Raw genomic sequence first — 23,191 nt, forward strand, 5'->3', positions numbered from 1 at the left:
CTGGAGCCAAGGGTGAGAGGTGAAAATCAAGAACCCTGCCCTCAAATGTGTGCAGAGGGATAAACCTGAACCTCCCAGCAGGCCTCAGCAGGCTATGCCCTCCCTTGCAGTGGTGTACCCGGTCATCCTGTCAGTGTGCTGACTGAAGCACTTATAGGCTATTGGCTAGTCTTAGGAGCGCAGTAGAGGTGATAACAGGGGTCTGGGCAGGCTGGCCAGTGGAGAGCAGGTTAGCCCCAAGAGTGCCAGGAACTGTGGTTGGCATTTCTGCTTGGGCACCTTTGCCTCCTTCCTCGCTGTGCTGGCCTTTGCTTGGCGTCCCTATCACACCTCACAGTGTGTGCTTAAAGACAAGTTTTTTTTTTTTTTTTGTGTGTGTGTGTGTGTGTGTGTGTTTATATCCACACTTCATTCTTTAGTTTATTTACTTGTATTTTCTCTGTGGTTCTGAGAATGAACCCCAGGGCCTTGTCCATGCAAGACAAGCATCCGACCCCCAAGCTTATCCCCAGACCTTGGTTTTGTTTTTAAACTTTGTTCACGTGCCAATTCATTTATAAAATAATTACAACTACTCGCTAGAAAGGTGAGAGAACGGGTGGGAGAAAGGCTGTCATACCTGGCCAGCTCGGCTTTGGGGTTTAGATTCCACAGGCTGCAGACTGCCTGGCAAGGTGAAACCTTTGCTTGGTGCTCAGCAAGCCTTGGCGGCCTAGGCAACTCGGGGGTGGAACTGAGAGAGGGGTGGGGCTAGCGGGGGCGGAGCTAACGGGCTGCTGGGGTCCCCGCAGCTCGAGTCCGGCAGACTTGCAAGAGGAGTTGGGGAGTGGAGGGACTGCACACCTGCGGCCGCTGGAGCGTGAGCGCGATCCTAACCGTAAGCTCCGGGGACAGCGGTGGCACCCCAGCCTGAGACTTGCTAGGGCTGCGTTTAGCTCCTGCAGTTAAATGCTCTTCCCCTATCCCAAGGCTGATCCCCAGCGTGCAGTCGGCCATGCCTCCTCGTCCTGCGTCTGACGCCCCATTCCTCCCCACCCCTTCCCTGGGCCGTCCCGGTGCGCTTCGGAAGCAAGGGGTGGGTGTTAGGCCTGACAGCGCCGCTCCTTAGCTCTCTCGCTCTGTCCCCCACAGGTGCAGGTTTGTCCCTTCGGCTCCAGGCTCGGGGCTTGTCCAGGCACCTGCCCCGACCCTGGTGGCGGAGGGCGCTAGCGGTACAGGGACCCTTTTACTTCTCCACTCCGCACCTCCCGCTGTTTAAACTTCCAGCAGCCCAAAGCGGGGTTCGCCTTGCCCGAGCAGGGTTGGCGGGATCTGGAGGGAGATGGAAGCATCGGGTACCTACGCGTGCAGCTCACCCGAGACTAAGACCGCGCCTTTGCTAGCATTCTGCCGCTGCTGGCGAGAACTGTTGAGTTAGACATTTGGGGTGTTTTGCTTGCTTCTCTGCCTTTGAATTCGGCCCTCTGAATTCGGCGTTATCTTTTTTTTTTTTTTTTTTTTAAGTCACAGTGCTCCAGAGGATAACATTTAGTGTGATAGTGGCTTCCTTCCTCAAGAGGAGTCTTTCACTGGCTGTGCCTGGTCTGACGTAGCAGAAGACGAAGGAGGGAGGGAAAAAAAGCACGGGCGTGTTCAGCAAACAGTTTCCATTCCCAAATACCCACACGAGGAGGGCCACGTGATGGCTGCCTGTGTCCCTGTTGAAGTGTCTCCAATGGGGCTCTGCCTAGGGACCGGACGGCTGTTCACATACCGCCCTACACCCTGGGAATGGCAGGGGGAGTGCTTTCATGGGTCGAGCTTTTGGACAGACAACAAGCACACTCCAGCCCAGCACCACAAAATAAACAAGTATATATTTGTACATTTTAAATTGTGTTAGAAGATGATGCGTGCTGTGGAAAACAGAAAAGTATTAAAGAGAGAAACGGATTGTTGAGTGGAGATCGAAGGCCTCACAGAGGCAACATTTCAACACTCCTGAAGAGATAGTCACTTTGTGTGTGGGCAGGGGTGCTGCGCTAGACTGGGGAAAGAACGCACAGGTCCTGAGGCAGGAGGGTACGGCCTCGTGTGGATGACTTTTATTTCCTCATTTGCAGTCTGAGAGGAGTGACTATTGTCAAAGAGAGGGCCCTGAGCTTTCTGCTGTCCCGATTCCAAGAAAAGATTTCCCCTAGGCTCTTAACTGCCAAGAAAGTCAGCTGTGGGAGCTTCAGCACTGTTTCTAATGCTCCATGTTGTCTGGTATGACTGTGCCTGCCTTCTGGCTGTGCCTAACACCCCGGCTGCCACAGAAGTACGGGGTGAGCAGAGTGAGGGACTTTTAGTGCAAGTTGGGAAAGTGTGCACCCCCACCAGACTCCTGGGGTGCCCATTTTCTGTCTAGGGCCCAAGTGGTGCCTACAAAAAGCCCCTGTCACTATGAGCAACATCCTACCTGTTCTCCCATTACAGAGGTGCTGGCATGCCCAGGCATAGCTCCTGCCTACCTGGTGCCTACACTCTTTTTTTTCCCCTAGTATTCTGGCTCAGGCTCAAGAATTTGAAGGGCAGAAGCTGTCCAAATTCCATTTCTTGATTCTCGTTCTGAGACCTGAAAACATGGGAACAGCCTGGTTGTAGAGGATGGGGGACAATAGAAGTCAAGGATGAGATTAGAGACAAGAAGGCCACTACTCAGTCCCACTTCCTGGGTCATCTGCAGGTGGCTGTCAGGCCAAGCTAGTGATGTGGCAGAGTCTTTAGCAAGCTATGCTGATCATCCTGGGAAAAGGTCCCCAAGAGGAAACCAACCTCTGCTCAGAACCTTCTGCATGACGGTGCCCAGGGAAGTGGGGAGACTGGGTCCCCATCTCCATCATGTAATCCATTACACCAACTGGGTCAGAGAAGCACTTACCCTGTCACCATCACAGGGCTGGAGTGGCATCTTCTCTCATCTTCCCTTGGCTGCCGCTGGCCACCCCCACGCCACACCCTGTGCGCTCGTCCAAGGCCTGGGGAGCTCACTGTAGGGGCAAAGTGTTGTTCCAGCTGTGTTATTGAAAAGGCCGTACAGAAAATTCTCTAGCTGGCTTGCCAGGAATCAAGAAGCCTTGTTCCCGAGTAAGAAGCAGGAGTTTTTGCTGCCTTTAGGGTTGGAGAGACTGGTGAGCAGCGGTGCAATGTGGGTGTCTCTTTGGCACTTACTGGTTAGGTTATTGGGAGCAAACATCCTCTTTTTTAAGTGCTCTTGAAAACAGAGGGAAATCCCCTTTATTTCCTAGGTTATGGTATTGCATGAGGTGATAATGCCAAAGTCTGGCTGTCGGCTGCTACGAGGACACATACAGCTCATCACTGTGGCCTTTCCTCTCCCTCCTTCCGGGGTATATTAAGATCTCCGTTGCCCTTGGCTTAGCTATCACTGTGTTCTCCTGTCACAAAGGGGCCAGGGTGATCTCTGTTCCTTGATGGCACTAGGGTGGCGGTGTTATTCCCAGAGGAAGACACCACAGAACAACGGTGGTGCCCATCTCAGAACAACAGTGGTGCCTGTCACATAGGACAACCATGAGACCCGTCTCATAGTATAATGGTGGTACCTGTCTGTGTGTGAGTGCCATTTCAAGAGACAGTCCCACCTAGTTTCTTGGTGAGTTTTGAAGTCAATCTGTTCAAAGGATTTAGATTAAATATGTCTTAGCATACCTATTTTTATCTAAACTTTTATTTAGGAACTGAGATTATGAGGTGATTTATGGGGTTCATTGTACACCAGTTTGTCGATAAGAAAGGAGTATTGATATATTTTAAAGCAGGTCAAAAAAGGTCAAAGGAGTTCTTACTGTATGTCACAAGGAAGTGGAGACATGTGGTTTGACTATTAAGCATGGTTTGGTCTTATTGTGAGGGTTTCTCTCAGGATTATAGCCCCTTGCAGGCAGTTTGAAAATTCTTGGCAAGAGACTTAACCAGATCTTGGGGGGGGGGGCTCCTTTGTCTCTCAATGTCCCCTGTCTTTCTACTGCAGTATCACAATCCAGGCTCTCGGTGAACTTCCTCTAGACCGTGGGTGCCTGAGCACATGAGCACCCCTGCCACAGACACACTTGCCTGGCTATAGCCTGGCTGGCTGCAGTTTGCATTGTGACCTGGGAAAGCTATGGGGTGCCACAGTCATGGGTAAGGGGTCCCAGTGCCTCCGTGAGCCATCAGAGAGTCACAGGTGAGGAGCAACTTGTATAAAGAGGATGTGGCTACTCCAGGGTCTGGGTGAGCAGAAGGTTTCTATTGTAGATGTGAGAGACAGTACAGTCAGAGGCATCCTGAGGAGACCAAGAAAGAGGAGAGAGAGAGAGAGAGAGAGAGAGAGAGAGAGAGAGAGAGAGAGAGAGAGAGAGAGAGGACACAAATGCTCTCTGGCATAGCAGAAATAGCAGGGTTGTAAGGTCAATGAGTAGCTGCGGGGGAGGGAACTCACTGGGGACAGTTAGCATAGGGGAGGGGTAAGAAGAGCCAGGTTGCCAGCATGAACTCTGAAATGTTTAACAGGTACTGGTGATAGTGAGCGAGCCTGGAGACCAGCATGGGCTTTGGCATGCGAATAGGTACCAGAGAGGGCCCTTTGTCCCTTGGTAGAGGGGAACAGGCTTCACTAGTTCCTGAGGAATGCTGGCCTTTATCTAACTAACCCCCAGGATTTGAACCTGACACAGCTATTGGCTTGTCTTCTGTCCACTCTACCCAGAGCTGGCTCTTCTGCAGAAGGAATGACTGTGACTGTTTGGAAGTCTGGCTCTTAGGTAGTACCAGACATAGTTTCAGAGCCAAACCCAAACTCCTTCCTGGCAGACAGGGTTGGTGTCTGAAGTAGAAATGTAGCTATGGTCCCATGCTGATGCCCCGGTGAGAGAGATTTAGATGTATACTTATACCCCTCCCTGAGCTATCAGATGGGCTACAGACTGCCATCTCCTTTGCGTTTTGTCTTGATTTTTTTTTCTTTACTTAAATGGACTTACGTCAGAAGAATAGACTTAGGGACAGAGAACCCTGCAGGCCCAAAATAAGTGAATTCTTTCCTCTTTGAAAAACAGGAGGCCCTTTAAGACTTGCATATTCTTTAGCCAAGACTTGAAATTAAAATTCATCTCTAGAACAAAGAGCAGAGGCAGCCTACGTTCCCTTGGCCCTGGGAAAGGCAAGTAAGCTTGTCTCACTGTCTGGTCCAAAGGAAGCTCCATTTTCCCAATTCCTGGTGGTTAGACAAAAGTCAGCGTTCCTCAGGAATGTGTGAAGCCTGTTCCCCTCTACCAAAGGAGCCAGTTCCCTCTCCACTGCAGAAGGAACAAATGGCAATCTGTGGTGCCTATTAGCACACCAAAGTGCATGCTGGCCTCCAGGCTCCCTCAGTATCACAGGTGACTAGCTCTTCTTACCTCCTCCGCGACCATAAACTTCCCCAGCTCCTGGGTCTCCCACACTACAGCTGTTCCTTCTCCTTGTAGCCCTGCTATTTTGGAGATGTGTACTCTTGGTCCCTTTGTCTTCATCTCTTATTCCCTCACTAGCAGCCCCCGCCCCAAACACACACACACACACACACACACACACACACACACACACACACACATCTCTCCCGCTCTGTCTGCTCCATTCCTGCTTCAGTCGTGGCTGGGTCCAGTCTGCTGGCCATGCTCAATCTACTACTTTCCCTCTCTTCTATGGATTCTTCCAGATGCCTCTTGTCGTTCTCTTCCTCATATCTACAATAAAAACCTTCCCCTTATGCATGCCCTGGAGGAGTCATGTCACCAGCGTACATACTCACCGGTGTGTTTTGCCCTTGCTTTATGGCTTTCTAGAAGGTGTAAGATGCTGTTGTGTGGAGAAACTTAGAGACCCCTCACTTGTCTAAATTGTAAGCAAATCCACTTTCCTTGGACAGTGTGTTTCTTAAACTGTTTTAAAATATAAAGAAGTCAGACCCCAGGTTTCTGGACCTGTGTGCCTGAGGTGACAAGGCAGTTTAGGGGAGCTGGTCTCCCCTGCCCACTTAGTGTGGGGTGCTTTCCCCACTTGGAGATTGCCTGTCTCTGGTGGACCCACCGCCCCACCAGCTTGTCCCTCTGAGAAAATAGAACCACCTAGAAAAATGGAAGCCTCCAGCCCCAGTGAGGGGAGGTGACTTTGTTCTTTTCTCACCATGCACCCCATTATGGAGGCCACCCAGCCCTTGTCAGCTCTGTCGTCTGAGAGCCCATACTTCAGGAGGAGATGATGCCCTGTTGGGGTGGGGCATCTTAACTCAGAGGTGACCTTGGCATTTTAACAGCAGAGGTGACCTTGGAATTTTTTCTTTCCTGTAGACAGGAGTTTCTGTCCCGCCTGGTCCCGCAGTCAATCCCAAAGAAACACAAACGTTTATATTAATTATAAACTGTTTGGCCTATTAGCTCAGGCTTATTATTAACTAGCTCTTATAACTTAAATAACCCACAATTCTTGTCTATGTTTAACCACATGGCTCGGTGCCTTTTCTCAGTAAGGCATTCTCATTGCTTCCTCTGCATCTGGCTGGTGAATGACTCTGCCTTTCCTCTTCCCAGAATTCTCTTAGTCTGGTCACCCCGCCTATACTCCCTGCCTGGCTACTGGCCAATCAGCATTTTATTAAATTAATATGAGTGACAAATCTTTACAGTGTACAAGAGCATTATCCTACAGCACTTTCCAGTACTGAGAATTGAATCCAGGGCCTCACAAATGCTAGACAAGTGCTCTACCATTGAGCCACACCCAACTCCCTTGGCACTTGCTTTAAGTCCTTACTCATAGGCCTTGGAGACTTTTGATTCTCTTTTTGCAACCTAGACATTGCTATAAGCAAATTCAATACTCTCCCAGCCTAAAATGAAACATCCCAGGGAACAGTGCTGAGAGGCTGGCCAGGCCTCAGGGAGCTCTGCAGGAAGTTCACCCTGTACCCAAGTAGTCAGGAAGGAGGACTGGATTGCTCAGAAGGCCCAGGCTCCAGGCAATCTGGTTGCCTGATAGTGAGGAAGCTTCCAGACCATGCGGTTGTAACCACTGAGGAAAATCACATGAGGGTGGGGTGTTGTGGGAAGGAAGGCAATGGTATGTATCCCAGATAGTCCACGCCTGCTGTCCCAGCATGGGCATCTGCCATCCCAGCACCACAGCAGCCATGAAATACACTTCCTCCTTAAAGCAGGTGAGCCATGCTCCTCAGGTATCTAAGCCAGTGGAAAATGTGACCGCTCCTGTTTTAGTTGGCAGAGCTGGAGCTGAGAGAGGGCTCTGGTGAAGCTCCCAGGCTTTAGCACGTTGACCTGGCAATGTCCTTCTGTTGTTAGAGGACGTTAAAAGCTGTGTGGCAGCACTGGGGGGAATAAGTGGAAACAGAATAGGGGGTGACAGTTTCGTGATAGGGCGTGTGCCTGTGTGAGTGAGGCCCTGCGGCCCACCCTAACACTGGAGAAAATTATTAGTATTAGTATTATTGTTTTGGGTTTTTGAGATAGGTTTTCTCTGTGTAGCCCTGTCTTTTCCAAAACACTCGTGCTGTAGACGAGGCTGGCCTTGAACTCAGATCCATCTGCCTCTGCCTCCGGAATGCTGGGATTAAAGATGTCCGCCTGGCCAAACAAAAAAATTTTTTTAGCGGAGTATGTTTGTCTGTGAACCCATAAAATGGAGTCGAGGCCACAGTTAATGAGATCTCAAAAACATCTGCAATGGAACTTTTGCTTGAGACTAAATAAAATAAAACTTCCTAACTAATTAGCGGGCTAATTGTCCAACCTCCTTATTTAAGGCTTATAAACACAGGGTCGAAACAATAATCACACGTTGATTTTGGTATTCACCCCCTCTCCGAAGCCATTCAAGGCCCGCCCACTCACACGTGTGCTCCCAGCCCTCCCAGCCATCCCCTCTGTGGCCGGTGGTCAGATTGAGGCCTGGACAAGTCTCTTTCCTTAGGGTACAGGGACAGCACTGAGGGCCTGGCCTCCAGCTGGGCTGGCCTTGGGCCCTGGGGTGCTTCAGGAGAGTACACTTTCAGGTCCTAAATTTTCCACCCACCTCTGCTGAACCCAACACTGTTCCCTTCTTTCTCTCTTCCATGTTTGCCTTCAAAAACACTCCAACCTTCTCCTGCTGGTTGACTCTGATCTGTTTTCCTCAGCTCAGCTCCAAGGCTGTGCTCTGAGAGAAACAAGACATTAGGCCCAATACAGAGCCACCAAAGCACAGCCACAGTGGCCCTGAGGGAGAAGAGGCTGGCCATTAGCCATCTGTATGGTCTGAGGAGGCCTCTGCTTGTCCATCATTGCTCCCTGACAGGAATGTCTGTGTGTGTGGCAGGCTGACTGGAGTGCAGGAGAGACCAAATGCTTCCCTGTCTCCCCAGGAAGGGAGATGGGATTGCAGGGCTGGTTAGGCCGAGAGGAGGCCTCACCTCCCTCTCCTCTGGCCTGACATCTGAGGGTAACAGGTATATGGTTTCCCCACATCTCCTCTGCCCTCATAATTCCCAAGCCAAAGTGTGGTGGCCTCAGGAGGAGCTTCCAGGAGCCCAAGCCATGACCAAGAACTCTTGCAAGCCTCATGCCCAGTCAGACCCAGGGCCTACTGCCAACACGGGCAGGGCTGGACTCTTGGTTGGCCTTGGCTCTGGAAAGTCCCCCCACCCCAGTATCCAGGCCTGTTGTTTACCTTGAAAAGAGCAGATCTGCTGAGTCACTATTAGCTTGTACTTGAGGGTGACTTCAGGGAGCATGTCTGAGCACTTGCTGGGTTACAGAGTGCAGATTTCTCTCCAAGAGCAGTTGGCAGCTCAAACCCTGGGACTTGCCATGAGTACCCTTTGGCACCAACACTACTCTCTAGTCTTTCTCCATGCTTTGAATACTCCTCAGTCCTTCAAGCATCCAGACTAGACCAAGAGGTAAGCTGTATTGCTTAAGGAGAATTTAAAATCCTTTTCATTCAAAACTTCTGTTGTCTACATTATCCAGAGAATTTTTTAGTTCATTCAGTCAGTATTGGATGGATAAGCATCTGAAAAGTGCCAAGGTCTGAGAGTTCAGAAGGGGTCTGAAGAGGCCCGCTTCCTGTGAGAGGCACACACGGCATGGGGACCAGGCACCAACAGAAGTGAAGGAGGTGGCAGTAAGCGGCCCCCTCAGAGCTCTGGGACACCCGAGATGGGTGAACACAAGAACTAAACAATGATGTGTGGCCCAGCTGCAGGCGGCGGGGAGAGGTGGGTCGGCAGCCCACACAGGCCTTCAAGGACACATTCAGCGGGTTTTCTTTGCCTTGGAATCATGGGAAGTGTGTGTGTGTGTGTGTGTGTGTGTGTGTGTGTGTGTGTGTGTGAGAGAGAGAGAGAGAGAGAGGCAGGCAGGCAGACAGACAGACACAGACAGACAGACAGACAGACAGACGGACAGACAGTTAAGTTTGAATAAGAGAATGTGATGTGGTAGGCAGAGATTGAGGTGGGGAGGGGTCGGTCAGGGCCTTGCAGAGCAGTCCTGGGGAGATCCTGCAGGTGCCTGGGCTGGGAGTGATGGCAGAGGTAGACTTGATAGCTATGCTTTGGAAGAAAAGCATAGAAGAAAAGTAAACGGTCATCTCTGTGGTAACAGTGGGGTCACTGCATGGATATAAACGATGTCCCCCTCTCTTACATACCAGTTCTCCAATGGCCCTGTCCCTCTCTCCCTACACCTATCTTTACCCTGTCCCCACCTTGCCAACTTTGTCTGCATGGATTTACATTTTCACCAGGCTGCTGGCGCACATAGGCTCCCAGACCGATCTTTGTCTCACGGACATCACAGACAGAAGGAAGCTGCACAGCAGTGCCCTGGTCACTCTTGTCATACCTGCTTGGGTGTGTTGTACAAGACTCTGACACTGTTGAAATGGATTCCCAAATAAAGCTTTCATGGTGTAGAAATGTAAAACTAAAATTTACGTTTAATAGAGTAGATAACATGTGCATTTGTTTAAAAGTTATCTGAATGGTACAAAAGCTAATAAGTACAATATTTGATCTTTGGCACTGATTATGCTGGACAAGCACTCTGCCACCAAGGTGAGATGCATACCAGCACCTACTATTAAAATATGTATAACTTTAATTCTTCCTATAAAGACTTGATTGCTCCCCAAATTTCCAATAAATGACCCCTGTTCTTCCAGTTACTATGTGGCTTTTTTTTTTAATTTTATGCACCTAGGTGTTTTGCCTGGGTGTGTATCTGTGAGCCTTGTGTGTGCAATGCAGGCAGATGCCAGGGCCCCGGAAGTGCAGAATCAGGTGGATGTGAGCGGAATGGAATCCCCATCATCTGAAAGAATAGCTGATGCTTCTAACCGCTGAGCCATTTCCCTCCCATCCTCCCCAACAATGTTGTAACAAATGTATCGAGCTGCCTTTTGTTGTTTAAATGCATCTTCTCCAGTAGGTGGTAGCGCACACCTTTAATCCCAGCACTAGGGAAGCACAGGTAGCTGGATCTCCGTGAATTTGACCAGCCTGGTCTATAAAGCAGGTTCCAGGACAGCCAGGACTGTGTTTCACAGAAAAACCCTCCAAAGCAAAAAACACATCTTCTTTACTAGGCAACTCATCATTTCGTGGGGTGAATACCATGGCTGCAAGAGAGAAAATACGGTTTCCTTTGGCTTTTGTAGCACTAGGCACCAAACGCATCTCCACGTGCCAGGAACTTCAGCCCAGAGCCACACCCCGAGCCCTGCCTTGTTTTAGAAAGGCTTCCTCTCCAACTCTGAGCACGTGTTTTTCCTCATTAGAACACTGGGTTACAAAACAAATAAAAAGACTACTGGGAGAAAGAAACCTTTGATACAGATGAATTAGCCCCCAGGTTCAGGTGCTAGCGTGATGGAAAAGAGCTTGGGAGCTGTGCTTTTGTGTTTTGTTGCCCATTCTTTCCCGATATCCCCTAAACTCTGTTGGGGTTTTTGGTTTTTTTGTTTTTGTTTTTTTGGTTTTTCAAGACAGAGTTGCTGTTTTTTTTTAAATTGAGAAATATACTTTTTTTCTAAAACATGAAAATTCTTACTCAGTTGTAGTTTTGCTGTTAATATACCTTGTTCTATCAAATTTCAACTTAGAATTGTTCATGTTAAAATGATATTTTTAAAATTGTTTTTATTGAGCTATATATTTTTCTCTGCTCTCCTCCCTGCCTATCCCCTCACCTTCAGCCCTCTCCCAAGGTCCCCATGCTCCCAATTTCCTCAGGAGATCTTGTCCTTTTCTACTTCCCATGTAGATTAGATCCATGTATGTCTCTCTTAGGGTCCTCTTTATTGTCTAGGTTCTCTGGGATTGTGAACTGTAGGCTGGTTTTTCTTTGCTTTATGTCTAAAATCTATGAGTGAGTACATATTATATTTGTCTTTCTGGGTCTGGGTTACCTCACTCAATATGATGTTTTCTAAATCCATCCATTTGCCTTCAAATTTCAAGATGTCATTATTTTTTTTCCTCTGCGTAGTACTCTATTGTATAAATGTACCACATTTTCCTTATCCATTCTTTGGTAGAGGGGCATTTAGGTTGTTTCCAGAACAGGGTTTCTCTGTGTAGCTTTGGTGCCTGTCATGGAACTAACTTTTGCAGACCAGGCTGACCTTGAACTCACAGAGATCTGCCTGCCTCTGCCTATGGGATTAAAGGCGTGTGCCACCACTGCTGGCATAACTCTGGTATTTTGAAGATGTTAGAATGTTCTCTACTGTAGCGGAAAGGAACCACACAAAAGAAATCACTGTAGCTCTTCGCCACAAGGTAGAGGCTCAGCAGACAACAGTGGGAGCCTTGGTGGTGAGAACAGAACTTCTCCGAGCTAATAGCAAAAGCAGGCACCCCAAGGACATGACTTACAGAACTTGGGTGGTCTCAGGCCTCCATGAGCTGGGTTGGGCTTAATCCTTCTGCATCACAGCTTTGGTGACACCGCTTGCGCTGGACAGTGGATGCCTCAGGACACAGGCGTCTCCACTATGCACCCTTTCCCCTTCAGCCTGGTTCTGTGCACGTAGGCTGCTGTAGAGTGCTTGGATATGAGAGTCCCACACACTGAATTAGGGAAAAGGAAAGGACACCCACTTTGGTGGAACACCTGCTCAGAGCCCTTCAGCCTTCACCAGCAGCCTGATAGGTTGATGATCCCCGCACTCTAGATGACAAAGGGTCAAGGGGTTTCATAATTTCTCCAGAGCCCCACAGCTGCGGAATGGTAGAGCTGCAAACGGAGCCACCTAAAGAAGAAAACACACTAGAAGGCCCCTTACTGTACCTCCAAGATTCACCTGTCCCTAATGCCAATGTGTCAAAGCTGCTATTTGGGGTGTCATGGCACCGACACTCTGAAGGAAAGCCAGGTAGCATCCTCACTGTGTAACCAAGTGTGCTATCATGCATCCCTGACCACAGGCATTGCATGGTCCCTGCCATTTAGGGACAATGAAAGGACACGCCTTCCCAGAGGACTCAAGGTTAGGTCTTCCCTCTGAGCCACGCTCTTCCAGAAACTGGACCATCTGAGGCTGACCTCTCGTAGAAGGTCCATGAAAAAGTCAGTGGCTTATCACAGTGGAGGTGCCCATGACCACCAGGGCTCATGATGGCGTCTCCCTGCAGTGGCCTCCGCCATGGCAAATTGCATCAGTTGCTACCCTTCCTAAACTACATGCACACCTGTACTCTTCATCCAGTGGACTTCAGGACCCACCAGAGTGCTTGAAGCCCCTTTTCTAGTCTCCAAAAGAGCAGGAGCCAAGTCTACCATGCTCTAGATGGTGGGTATCCCAAGTGCTCAGTCTCAGGGGAGGAGGGGTGCATGGGGAAAGATATCCATCGACACCATGGACACCAGCTCTGATTGGTCGGACTCCAGGCTTTACCCCTTCCAGGATGTACTACCCACTGTCTAGCAGAAGGTATTGCTTATTAGCCTTTCTGTTGGAGGAGAAATGACTCACAGTCCAGGAGACTCCTTGGGGGCCACAGTATCTGGGAGCACGATTATCAGTGTTCTGAGGTCCCAGAGTTGGTTTGAAAGCTTCAGACTGTCAACATGTCCTGGGAGAGAGAGCCAGGGAGGGGACATGCAGCATTCACTGGGGCAGGAATGCAGTCTTTGGCCATGAGTTGGAGCCCTCACAAGCATGTAGCTAGGCACTGTCCTTCTCCGATTCTTATCTTAAATAAGTGTTGGGGAACTTTTGTGTTTGTTTCTTTGTTTCTAGAAAAGGTCCATGAATAGTGGGTTCACCTGTACTGTTATTAGCAAACTCAGCAAATCCAGCCTGCAGAAGGGCAATGCAAGCTACTTGAGGCTAATCAGAGGCTTGGGTATTTGTGTGCTATTATTACCTGCTACTAAGTAACAAGCAGTGTTAGTCAGGGGTGAACTGAGACATTGCAGCCAGTTCTGCTTTGTAGTTCAAGGCCCAGGGGCTCCAAGGCACTGGAGCAAAGTATACTACTGTTTTATAAGATTGTCTTAGTTGGGGTTTCTATTGCTGGGAAGAGACACCATGACCGCAGCAACTCTTTTTTTTTTTTTTTTTTTTTTTTTTTTTTGGTTTTTCGAGACAGAGTTTCTCTGTGGCTTTGGAGCCTGTCCTGGAACTAGCTCTTGTAGACCAGGCTGGCCTCGAACTCACAGAGATCCGTCTGCCTCTGCCTCCCGAGTGCTGGGATTAAAGGCAGATACCACCACCGCCCGGCCGCAGCAACTCTTATAAAGGAAAACATTTAACTGGGGCTGGCTTATAGTTCAGAGGTTTAGTCCATTGTCATCATGGCGGGAAGCATGGTGGCGTGAGGGAGACATGGTGCTGGAGACAGAGCTGAGAGTCCTACATCTTGACCTGTAAGCAACAGAAAGTAGTCTGAGACACTGGGCATGATCTGAGCATATACAAGCCCTCAGATCCCACTCCCATAGTGACACATGTCCTCCAACAAGACCACAGCTACTCCAGCAAAGCCACACCTCCTGATAGTCCCACTCTTTATGGGGGCCATTTTCTTTCAAACCACCACAATAATGGATAATACTAATACTCTTGTCACTTGAATTCAAATGTAAGAGACAGAGCCTTTAAATTACTCTTTAGATCTGTTGATTTACACATACACACACACATACACACACACACACACACACACACACACACAGAGCACTCTATTCTTTAGCTTTTTGAAGGACAATACTTCCCAAGACACCCTACCACATGAATGCCTTGAGCCAAAAGCAGTTCTGAAACCTGTAATGTCCCACACATTCCTGTACCTTCTTGCCCATGATAAAGCAGAGCTTATAATGAGACCCAATGGGAAGCTGACAATAGCTAATAACTCAATTGCACGTTGACAGCGCTGTACTGTGGGACATCCCAGCACCACGGCAGCCAAGTGAAATGGAGTCACTGGAACCATCTCTGTGATAACTGTGGGTGCTCCTATGCAGCTAAAGGATACCTAGTGTATACGTCATGGATACACCTAGTGTATATATCATGGATACATTGAACAAAACAGTGGGCAATGGTCACCACTTACAGCCCCAGCTTTGGGTTTTGTTTGTTTGAGGTCTTTGCGAGAGGGAGGGAATGTGAAGAGGTGGAAGCACAGCTCACCAGAGTCAGTTCTTTCCATCCACCATGTGGATCCCCAAGGTCAAGCCAAGGCCACCAGGGTTAGCAGCGAGTGCCTTTACTCATGGCACCATCTTGCCAGCCCAGCACTCAGTTTTAAACTAAGAATTATTTCTCAAATTTCTATTTACATTTCAGGCTTCTGTCACCCATGGGTAAACAAAGCCCTGCATAGGGGGTGACAATGTGTGGCAAGACCATCATGACTCATCAGAATGCCCTTTTACCTGGATTCTGTTCTCTGGGACTCCGGGTCTCTATCACTGTGGTTCTGTTTGCTGTCTGAAGTCCAGAATCATAACCGCCCTGCACACACAGCGGATCAGCTGAGTCATTGGGGCTGTGCATGTGTGAAAAGGCAGGGCAGGTAGGGACTCACATTCAGCCCCCCTCACCTGTCCTCTGGCTCTGGGTGATGTGACCACGAATGGATCAAGGCACTTGCACTGAGCCCTGGGGAAGAGCAGAGAATGCTGGGATAATCCCCCCCCCAAGGAAAAGGCAGGCACTTCTGTCCCCAAGGAAAGCAACTAAGGAGTCTTCGGCCTTTTACTGCCGCACTCAGGTGGGGGGACTGATTGTCAAGTTCTCTGGGCAGGTCAGCTCTCCTTCCTGCTGCCTCTTGCAGTTCTCGGGAAGACATTGTGTGAACTTGGTCTTCTCTCAGTAGTTCTGGGGTGACAGGTGACAGTATTCTGTCTTCTCAAAGAAGAGGACTTTCTGGCAAGGACAGAGTCTCTGGAAATGGAAGAAAAAAAAAAAAGACCATGCAAAGTCCCTGTCTGGCTTCAGAGGGGCTCCACTTCAGCTGTCTCTAACCTGTTTTAATTTAAGCAGCTCTCACCACCCGACTGACTGGGGATCTGAGGACAAGGGCTGAGGGAGCCTCAGGCTGAGAGACAAGAGCCTTGGTCTGGAGCTGGAATGAGGGAGTGCACACCAACAGAGAGAGATTCACACAAACACATGCACAGGGAAAGAGAGAACATGCATGAACACAGACACAGCGAGAGGTGCACAAATACACACACACACAGAGAGAGAGAGAGAGAGAGAGAGAGAGAGAGAGAGAGAGAGAGAGAGAGAGAGAGGTGCACAAATACACACACACAGAGAGACAGAGACAGAGAGATACACGCACACAGAGATCAACGCACACAGAGATACACACAGAGAGATCTACACACATGCAGCATCCTCTTACTAGGATGGGCAAAGCTTGCTCTCAGGCACCGAGACTCTCCGGAAACATTCTCACAGAGACTTTGAGCCACACAGACCCTTCCAGTTCAAAGAGGGAGACAAGTTCAAGTAGGAGTCTGTATTTACAGCGCATGGCTTCCACGGATGGCTGTCCTGGGATCTCAGCATCCCATCAACTTCGGCTGAGATCTCTGGCAGCATCTGATGTGGGGTGATGAGGTCTCTGTTCAGGAAGGGATGGCCGTGGCACTAGTTCCGGTGATGGGTGGGTATAAGGGAAGAAAAGTGGTGGCTCTGAGACTGAAGGCGGCACTGGGGTGATCAGTGAGGTCACTGCCAGACAGAAGCAGTTTCCATATGAGATTCTGTCCACATCAAGAAACAGGTGCCCCTACTCCAGCCACTGCTCTGTGGAAGGCTCATGACTGGCCATTTGTATGGCCTGGTATCTCTGGAAATGGTACCTGGTGGCCCAGTTCTCAGCTTAAAAGGGCAACTTTTTATCAGGTTTATACCTGGGGCCTCAACACTGATTGAGACCTGACCGTTTGAAATTAGCGGGCGGAGTGCACACAGGTGTTTTTCTAAAGGGTTTTCCTGCCTTAGGCTGCTGCTCCTCCTCCATTGCTCCAGATCGGTCCTGACTATAGTGTGTCCAGGGGAACCTCTTCTGCCCTTTCTCCAAGGATAGGTTCATGTTTGTGCCAAGCAAGGCACTGCACTCGGAAGATGGAAGCTGAGATGCTAGGCCACAATGCTGGGCTGGGACCTTTCTGTATTGGTTTGCAGATACAAGTTCTTCTTCCTTCTGAGAGAAAAGACAAAAGACTCAGACTCATGGGCATGCTAATACAGCTTGGATTTTCTGAAATGTAATAGTGCGTGCCCACAGAAACCGGAGATGTGGTTACCGAGGGCCCAGGAAGCCTCTCTGGGGACTAGAGAAGCGACAGGTACAGGGTGTAAGCTTTCTCTTTGTTGGGATGACAATAGCCGATATCAGCTGTGCAGTTGCTGGCCCATGCCCGTGAGTACACTGCAGACACGTCCATCCTATTTCATTAAAGCTAATGAAAACACACTGAGATGACATGCATAGCCAAAGATGCGCTTCCTAGCATTGTTCCCCACCAGCTGTGTGCAGGGTCCCAGGACTCTGTCCTGTCACTTTCCTTGTGCCCCATGAGGAACCCTCCTCCCAGGACCACACATGGGACAGCAGCCCCTCTTTTCACACATCAGGGTGTAGAGAGAGCCTTCTGAATGGCCTCAGGAGCAGAAGGTCCCTCGGAAGGCCCAGGCCTCCATATGCAGCCTCCATAGCTCCACCCAGCACTGTGCTGAAGCCACATGTGTGTCCCAGGGAGGGGGGCAGTTCTCATTACTTACTGGAGTTATGAGTAAGTTTGTCTCTCTAACATTTTACATAATTTAATATTATGTTTCTTCAGCATTGTTGGCCTAAATTTAGGAAATTACTGACCAGACATGGTGAGGCATACCTGTGATCCTGGGTACTAGAAAGCCTGAGAGAAGATGGCTGGAGTTCGTGGCCAGCCTAGATACCATAGCCAAACTCCATCGCAAACATTAAAATCAAACAAGAGCCAGTGTTTCTCCAAATATTACTATTAATTTGGAATAGCAAAAAACAAGGCAATAAGAATACTCAGGTAAGGACTGTAGAGATGGCTCAGCTGTTAAGACTAGGCTCACAGCAGGTGAGTAAATTATGCCCATATTAGAAAAGACTGAAACAAAGGGAGTTTTTTAAAGGCAAAAATGAGGACTGGCAGTGTGGCTCACCAGTGATAGAGCCCTTGCCTACTATTCTCGAGACAGGAATTATAATAATAATAGTAACAATAACAGACGAAATTAAAACAAAGTTGCACGACAGCGAATACATTGAAACAGTAACCTTGGCCACTGTTACTAATAAAGAAAGTGACTTCATAATGAGGTGGAAGACATTGGCTACACTGTTGTCCTTGCAGAAGTGTTTCTGTGTGGGACTGTGGCCGCCACTGTGCAAGCTTAGGTTATGACAGAGTCCTTGTCCACAGCTACTCTCAGTCACGTAGAAGAATTATTTTCTCATAAGCATTTTTTGTGGGGATGACACAATGAACCCCATTTTCATCCTGGCGCCCTTCACTTCTCTCACAGGATAAACATGAATAAGGCCAGGAGCGGGTCGCTGGTCACACTGTGTCATAGTCATGGAGCAGAGAGAGCTGGGTGCTGGTGCTCAGCTCACTTTCTCCCTCTGTTCAGCCTGGGGCTCTCGACGTGGAATGGCACCGGCCAAATCCAGGGTGGTCCTTCCCACCTCAGTCCATCTTTTCCAGAAGCACTCTCAGAAGCACACCTGGCGGCCTTTCTCCTAGCTTTGGGACAAGCTGACAGTCAAGAGTAACATCACATTGGGGGATGCACTGGGAATAGCCTTTTTGGTAGCTAGTCTCTGCATGCTAGACGTGAGGTTCTGGCTGGGTCGCTCCTCTTGCTGATGGATCCCATTCAATCTCACAGAATCATGTGGCTGGAACTCCTCCTGGCCTCGGTGCTGGGCCTTGTCATCTACTGGTTTGTCTCCCGGGACAAGGAGGAACCTTTACCACTCGGAGATGGCTGGTGGGGCCCAGGGTCAAAGCCCTCAGCCAAAGAAGATGAGAGCATCCGACCTTTCAAGGTGGAAACATCAGACGAGGAGATCAAGGTGAGACTCCTTTTCCCAGCCTGGGTAGGAACCAAAGGGGCAGACTGGCTGTGGTTTCCTTAAAACAGAGTGGGGACATGGTTGAAGATGGAACTTAAGAAATGGGCTGTCTTGAGGTTTTGTCTGTCCACTCTAGCCCCTGAGGGCAGATGCATTTCGCTCCTAAATGGTATTTCCTACTTTCTAACCCTATCTCTCTAGCTACTTTTCCTCTCCCAGGCAAGACCCAAGAGGGCTCCCCAGTGTCACTGTGTACATCAAAGACCAAAGGAAGCTTCCATCCCCCTCCCCTCATGCCCACTTGCAGCTGGTCCAGAGTTTAAGGGAGAAAGTGAGCAGATGCCAGGGGTAGGTATGGAAGTCACAAGTACAGAGGGAAGTAGTGTTCAGGAAATAGAGTCACATGGAGACCACAGGTTCAGCCTTGGGTAGGCCCCTACTGTGTTGACTACTTCTGGGCCCATCATATCATTACACCACGCCTGTCCATTGTCACTTGTAAACAGAGACTGCTCTTTCATTTCCGAGCTGCCCAGACCTGAATAATCACACAGAAACTATATTAGTTACAACACTTTTTGGCCAATGACTTGGGCATATTTCTAGCTAGCTCTTACATCTTGAATTAACCTATTTCTATTAACCTGTGTATTGCCACAAGGCTGTGGCTTACTGGAAAGTTTCCAGGTCCTTCTCCTTTGGCAGCTACATGGTATCTCCTTGACTTCACCTACTTTCTTTCTATATATATATATTTCTTTTGGATTTTCTGCCTGGCTTTGCTCTGCTACATCATTGGCCAAAACAGCCTTATTCATTAACCAGTGGCAAGAAAACATATTCACAGCATATAGAGGGGAATCCACATCAATCACTTGTTGCGCCAGTTCTCAGAGGTGGGCCCTGAGAATGGTCCAGCGGGTCCTGGGTGATAGATTCTGAGTCTAAGGATCCTGGCCTTTCCACGTAGAGTTGGAGTCAGAAAGGAGGGGCCAGTGGGTAGAGGGAGGAGAGAAGGAAGTCTTCTGGAGGAGCCAGACTCAAGTGAGGTCCCAAGGGGGCAGACCTTACAAAGCCCATCCTTTGCTTCCCCGTGTGATCCTTACGCAGCTACTGTGACAGGTGCCCCACCAGGTGCCTGGAGAACAGAGATCCCTCCCTCACACAGCTCAGCATTTAACATCCATCCTCAAAAAGGGAGTATCCAAAGATAGAGTGACCCACACATCCGGAGAGATTAATGTCATCGGGCTCTAGCAAAAGGTCACAAAAGGTCCCAGAAGGAAGGGATTGAGACCGGGAACTGGACTGAAGCCAAGAGCAAGTGGCTGAGGTTCCTGTGTTGGGCACACTGGGCCCTTGCTTCTGAGGGCAGAAGCTGAGCTCTGAGGATCCTCGTGAATGGAGCCAAGACTTGGAAGGAGTCTAAGTTTCCAAATCTATTTGGGGGAGGCCCAGGGACATGAAAACCTCTGGGAATAATGACACCTGAGCCACTCCATGAGGCACCAGGCACGTCCCTCGGCTGGAATGCTGAACTTTGAACTGAATCCACTGTATTTGGATCCTGTGTCCTTTTTATCTGAGTTAGGATTGTTTGATACTGTGCAGCAAGGACCAGCATACCATGCTCAAGGCCAAGTGTAGCCTACCACTTGTATTTTAACTGCCTGGAGAGTAAACTTTGGTGTCTTTAAAGGAGCATGGGGAAAAAAAAAAGAAAAGTAATAATTGAAGTCATGCAATGATTGTCTGGCGTTTGAGCTTCAGTCCTGTGTATAAGTTTGACTGGAGCGCAACTTTGCTGCTCATGCGGGGGTCATCTGTGTCCACGGCCCCACTGCTCATGCGGGGGTCATCTGTGGCACGGCCTCACGGCTCTTGTGGGGGTCACCTGTGGCCACGACCTCACTGATTATGTGGGGACCATCTGTGGCTGGTTCTTTCACTTTATGGAAAACGTAGAGAGCTTGCATCTTGCCTAAAATCTTGGTATGTGACTCCCTGCAAAGTATTCCAGTTCCAGACCTACACATGGCTTGGTGTGTTAAGAGTGAGAATTGTTGACACACCTAAGGAATGAGAAGATGTCTGGAAGGGAGCTGGAAGGGAGAACGGATCATGTGTGGCCTGAGCAGTCTTCCAGTCTCTCCCTGCACCTCCCATACCACCAATAGATGAAAGGGAATTTGAAGTCCACAGGGAGAACCCATAAGCCTCTCAGGGATCCAGTGCCACCCATAGGCCCTGTGTGGCCCCTCCACGGTGCCCATCTGTGGCTGCAGGGTTCACTCTGAGTTGTGGCCTCAAGCTCTCTCCTGCCTCTGCCCATCCACCCACCCTGGCTTCTTCACTGCAGGACTTACACCAGAGGATCGATAGGTTCCGGCCATCCCCACCTTTGGAGGGCAGTCGCTTCCACTATGGCTTCAATGCCAGCTACCTGAAGAAAGTGGTGTCCTACTGGAGGAACGAGTTTGACTGGAGGAAGCAGGTGGAGATCCTCAACCAGTACCCTCACTTCAAGACCAAGATTGAAGGTGAGTTTGCAGAAGCCCAGCCGGGCCTAGGGGTGTGTGAATCACAGGGGCAGCCTTCCTGTGTGAGATGAGTGACCCAATGTCAACCATGCTGCAGCACCCCAGGATGCAGAAAGGTCAGTGACCCCAAGTCAATCATGCTGCCGCACCCCGGAATCCAGTGGAAGGTCACAAAGATGTTGTAGTTCACCATCTTGCCAGGATGTACAAATAATGCCAAGAGTCAACAAACCATCAGTGTGTAGCACTAGATGGCAGAGCAATGATTTTGCAAGCAGAGACTTGTAAAGTCCAGTTAGGAATCTAGAGGTCCTTGTGCGGTATCGGTAAAGGAAGCCTGGGGTCTGCGCATGGACTGAATCAGCTCAGCCCCTGCTGGAGTTTCGGGCTAGGCAATCCAATGGGGTGCGCAACAGTCAACCCTGTGATAAACTGTCCTGTCCAACTATAGCCCTCAACCTCATGACCAAGTCCCCCCTCACACTGTCCCTCAGACTAGCCCTGAAGACACAAAGTCAACTCTTTATTTCCAGGAAGGCTGACCCCAGGGTCATTTTATCTGAATTAATAGACCCTTAATAGAAAGCAAAATTTTTTTAAAAAAATTTATTTATTAATTATGTATACAGTATTCTCAGTATTCTGTCTGCATGTATGCCTGCAAACCAGAAGAGGGCACCAGATCTTATTACAGATGGTTGTGAGCTTATGGCCAGACGCAGTGCTGCATGCCTGTAGTCCCAGCACTTTAGAGGTACAGGCAGGAGGATGAAGTGTTCTAGGTCAAAGCAGGCTATCCACATAAGACCCTGTTTCAAAACACAAAAGAAAGCAAAGAGACTCTTCAGCTGTTTGGGCTGCCACCCAGAAATGGCAGTGCTGAATCAGATAAAAATTCTATACTCAATTTTTTGAGAAATCACCATCAGCAACAGAACATTTTGTTTCTCCAGAGTGCACAGATGTTCCAGTTTCTCCATATCCTCCCCCTAGACTTGTTAATTCCTGGAATTTGTGACAGTAGCCATGCTAAAGGCTATGGATTGATATCATATGTGTGTGTGTGTATACATATATAGTCATTTTGTTTGTTCGTGGTGATGCAGACTTGTTATTCACAGTGATTAATGGTATCAAGTATCTTTTCATTGCATATTAGTCATTTTTAGATCTTTGGAGAAATTTGTGTCTAAATCCTTTGTCCATTTTTTTAGGATGCTGTTTCACTGTATGGTCCAGGCTGGTCTGAATTTGGGAGCATAAATAAATGACTCTTCTGCCTCAGCCTCCCAAATAGCTGGGATTATAGGTGGAGTCTGGAGTTACTCTGTGGTCAAGTTTCATTCTTCATGTGTGCTGCTTGGCTGTTTTCTGTTATAAGAAGACCTCTTGTTGGTTTCTGGCCACTCAGTCCCGAAATAATCACACAGAAACTGTATTAATTAATTCACTGCTTGGCCCATTAGCTCTAGCTTATTATTGACTAACTCTTACATATTAATTTAACCCATTTCTATTAATCTGTGTATCGCCACATGGCTGTGGCTTACTGGCTAAAGTTCTGGCGCCATGTCTCCAGCAGGGCTACACGGTTTCTCTTTGACTCCGCCTCCTTCCTCCCAGTATTCAGTTTAGTCTTCCCCACCTAGCTCTGTTCTACCCTATCAGGCCATGCCAATTTTCTTTATTAATTGGCCAATCATATCCAAAGCATACAGAGGGGAATCCCACAACAGTTCTCCAGAACCTGGCATCTCCTGCCATGACTTTGTCAAGAGCATCCAAGCCACTCTCCCAAAGCCGATCTGTTCAGACTGACGTACCAGTCCCCCACAGGTTGTCATTTAAAGCCAATGCCACTGCTTCTTGAGCTTAGACATGGATCTCTCTGCCGTCTCAACTTTTCTGTATCCGTGCAGCTGATATGAACTGGGTATTTTTCTATCCCAGTATTGTACTCAGCCTGGGATGGGCACTTAGACAGGAAGGGTTTGGGTCTTCCTGTCTT

At 48.9% G+C, this 23,191-nt stretch overlaps 1 protein-coding gene across 1 annotated transcript in view; it reads left to right on the top strand.

Annotated features, from left to right (window-relative positions):
• The first annotated feature begins 719 nt into the window (after positions 1 to 719).
• The window catches only part of LOC119828107 (epoxide hydrolase 1), a 31,938-nt gene continuing 9,466 nt past the window's right edge, over positions 720 to 23,191 (top strand). The window contains exons 1-3 of the mRNA XM_038350162.1: positions 720 to 877; positions 18,457 to 18,643; positions 21,003 to 21,183. Coding sequence (XP_038206090.1) covers positions 18,461 to 18,643; positions 21,003 to 21,183 — 364 coding nt within the window. The 5' untranslated portion in view covers positions 720 to 877; positions 18,457 to 18,460. The remainder of the gene's footprint in view (positions 878 to 18,456; positions 18,644 to 21,002; positions 21,184 to 23,191) is intronic.

The sequence above is a fragment of the Arvicola amphibius genome, chromosome 12 (genome assembly GCF_903992535.2).
Source record: "Arvicola amphibius chromosome 12, mArvAmp1.2, whole genome shotgun sequence".
Classification (NCBI taxonomy): Eukaryota; Metazoa; Chordata; class Mammalia; order Rodentia; family Cricetidae; genus Arvicola; species Arvicola amphibius.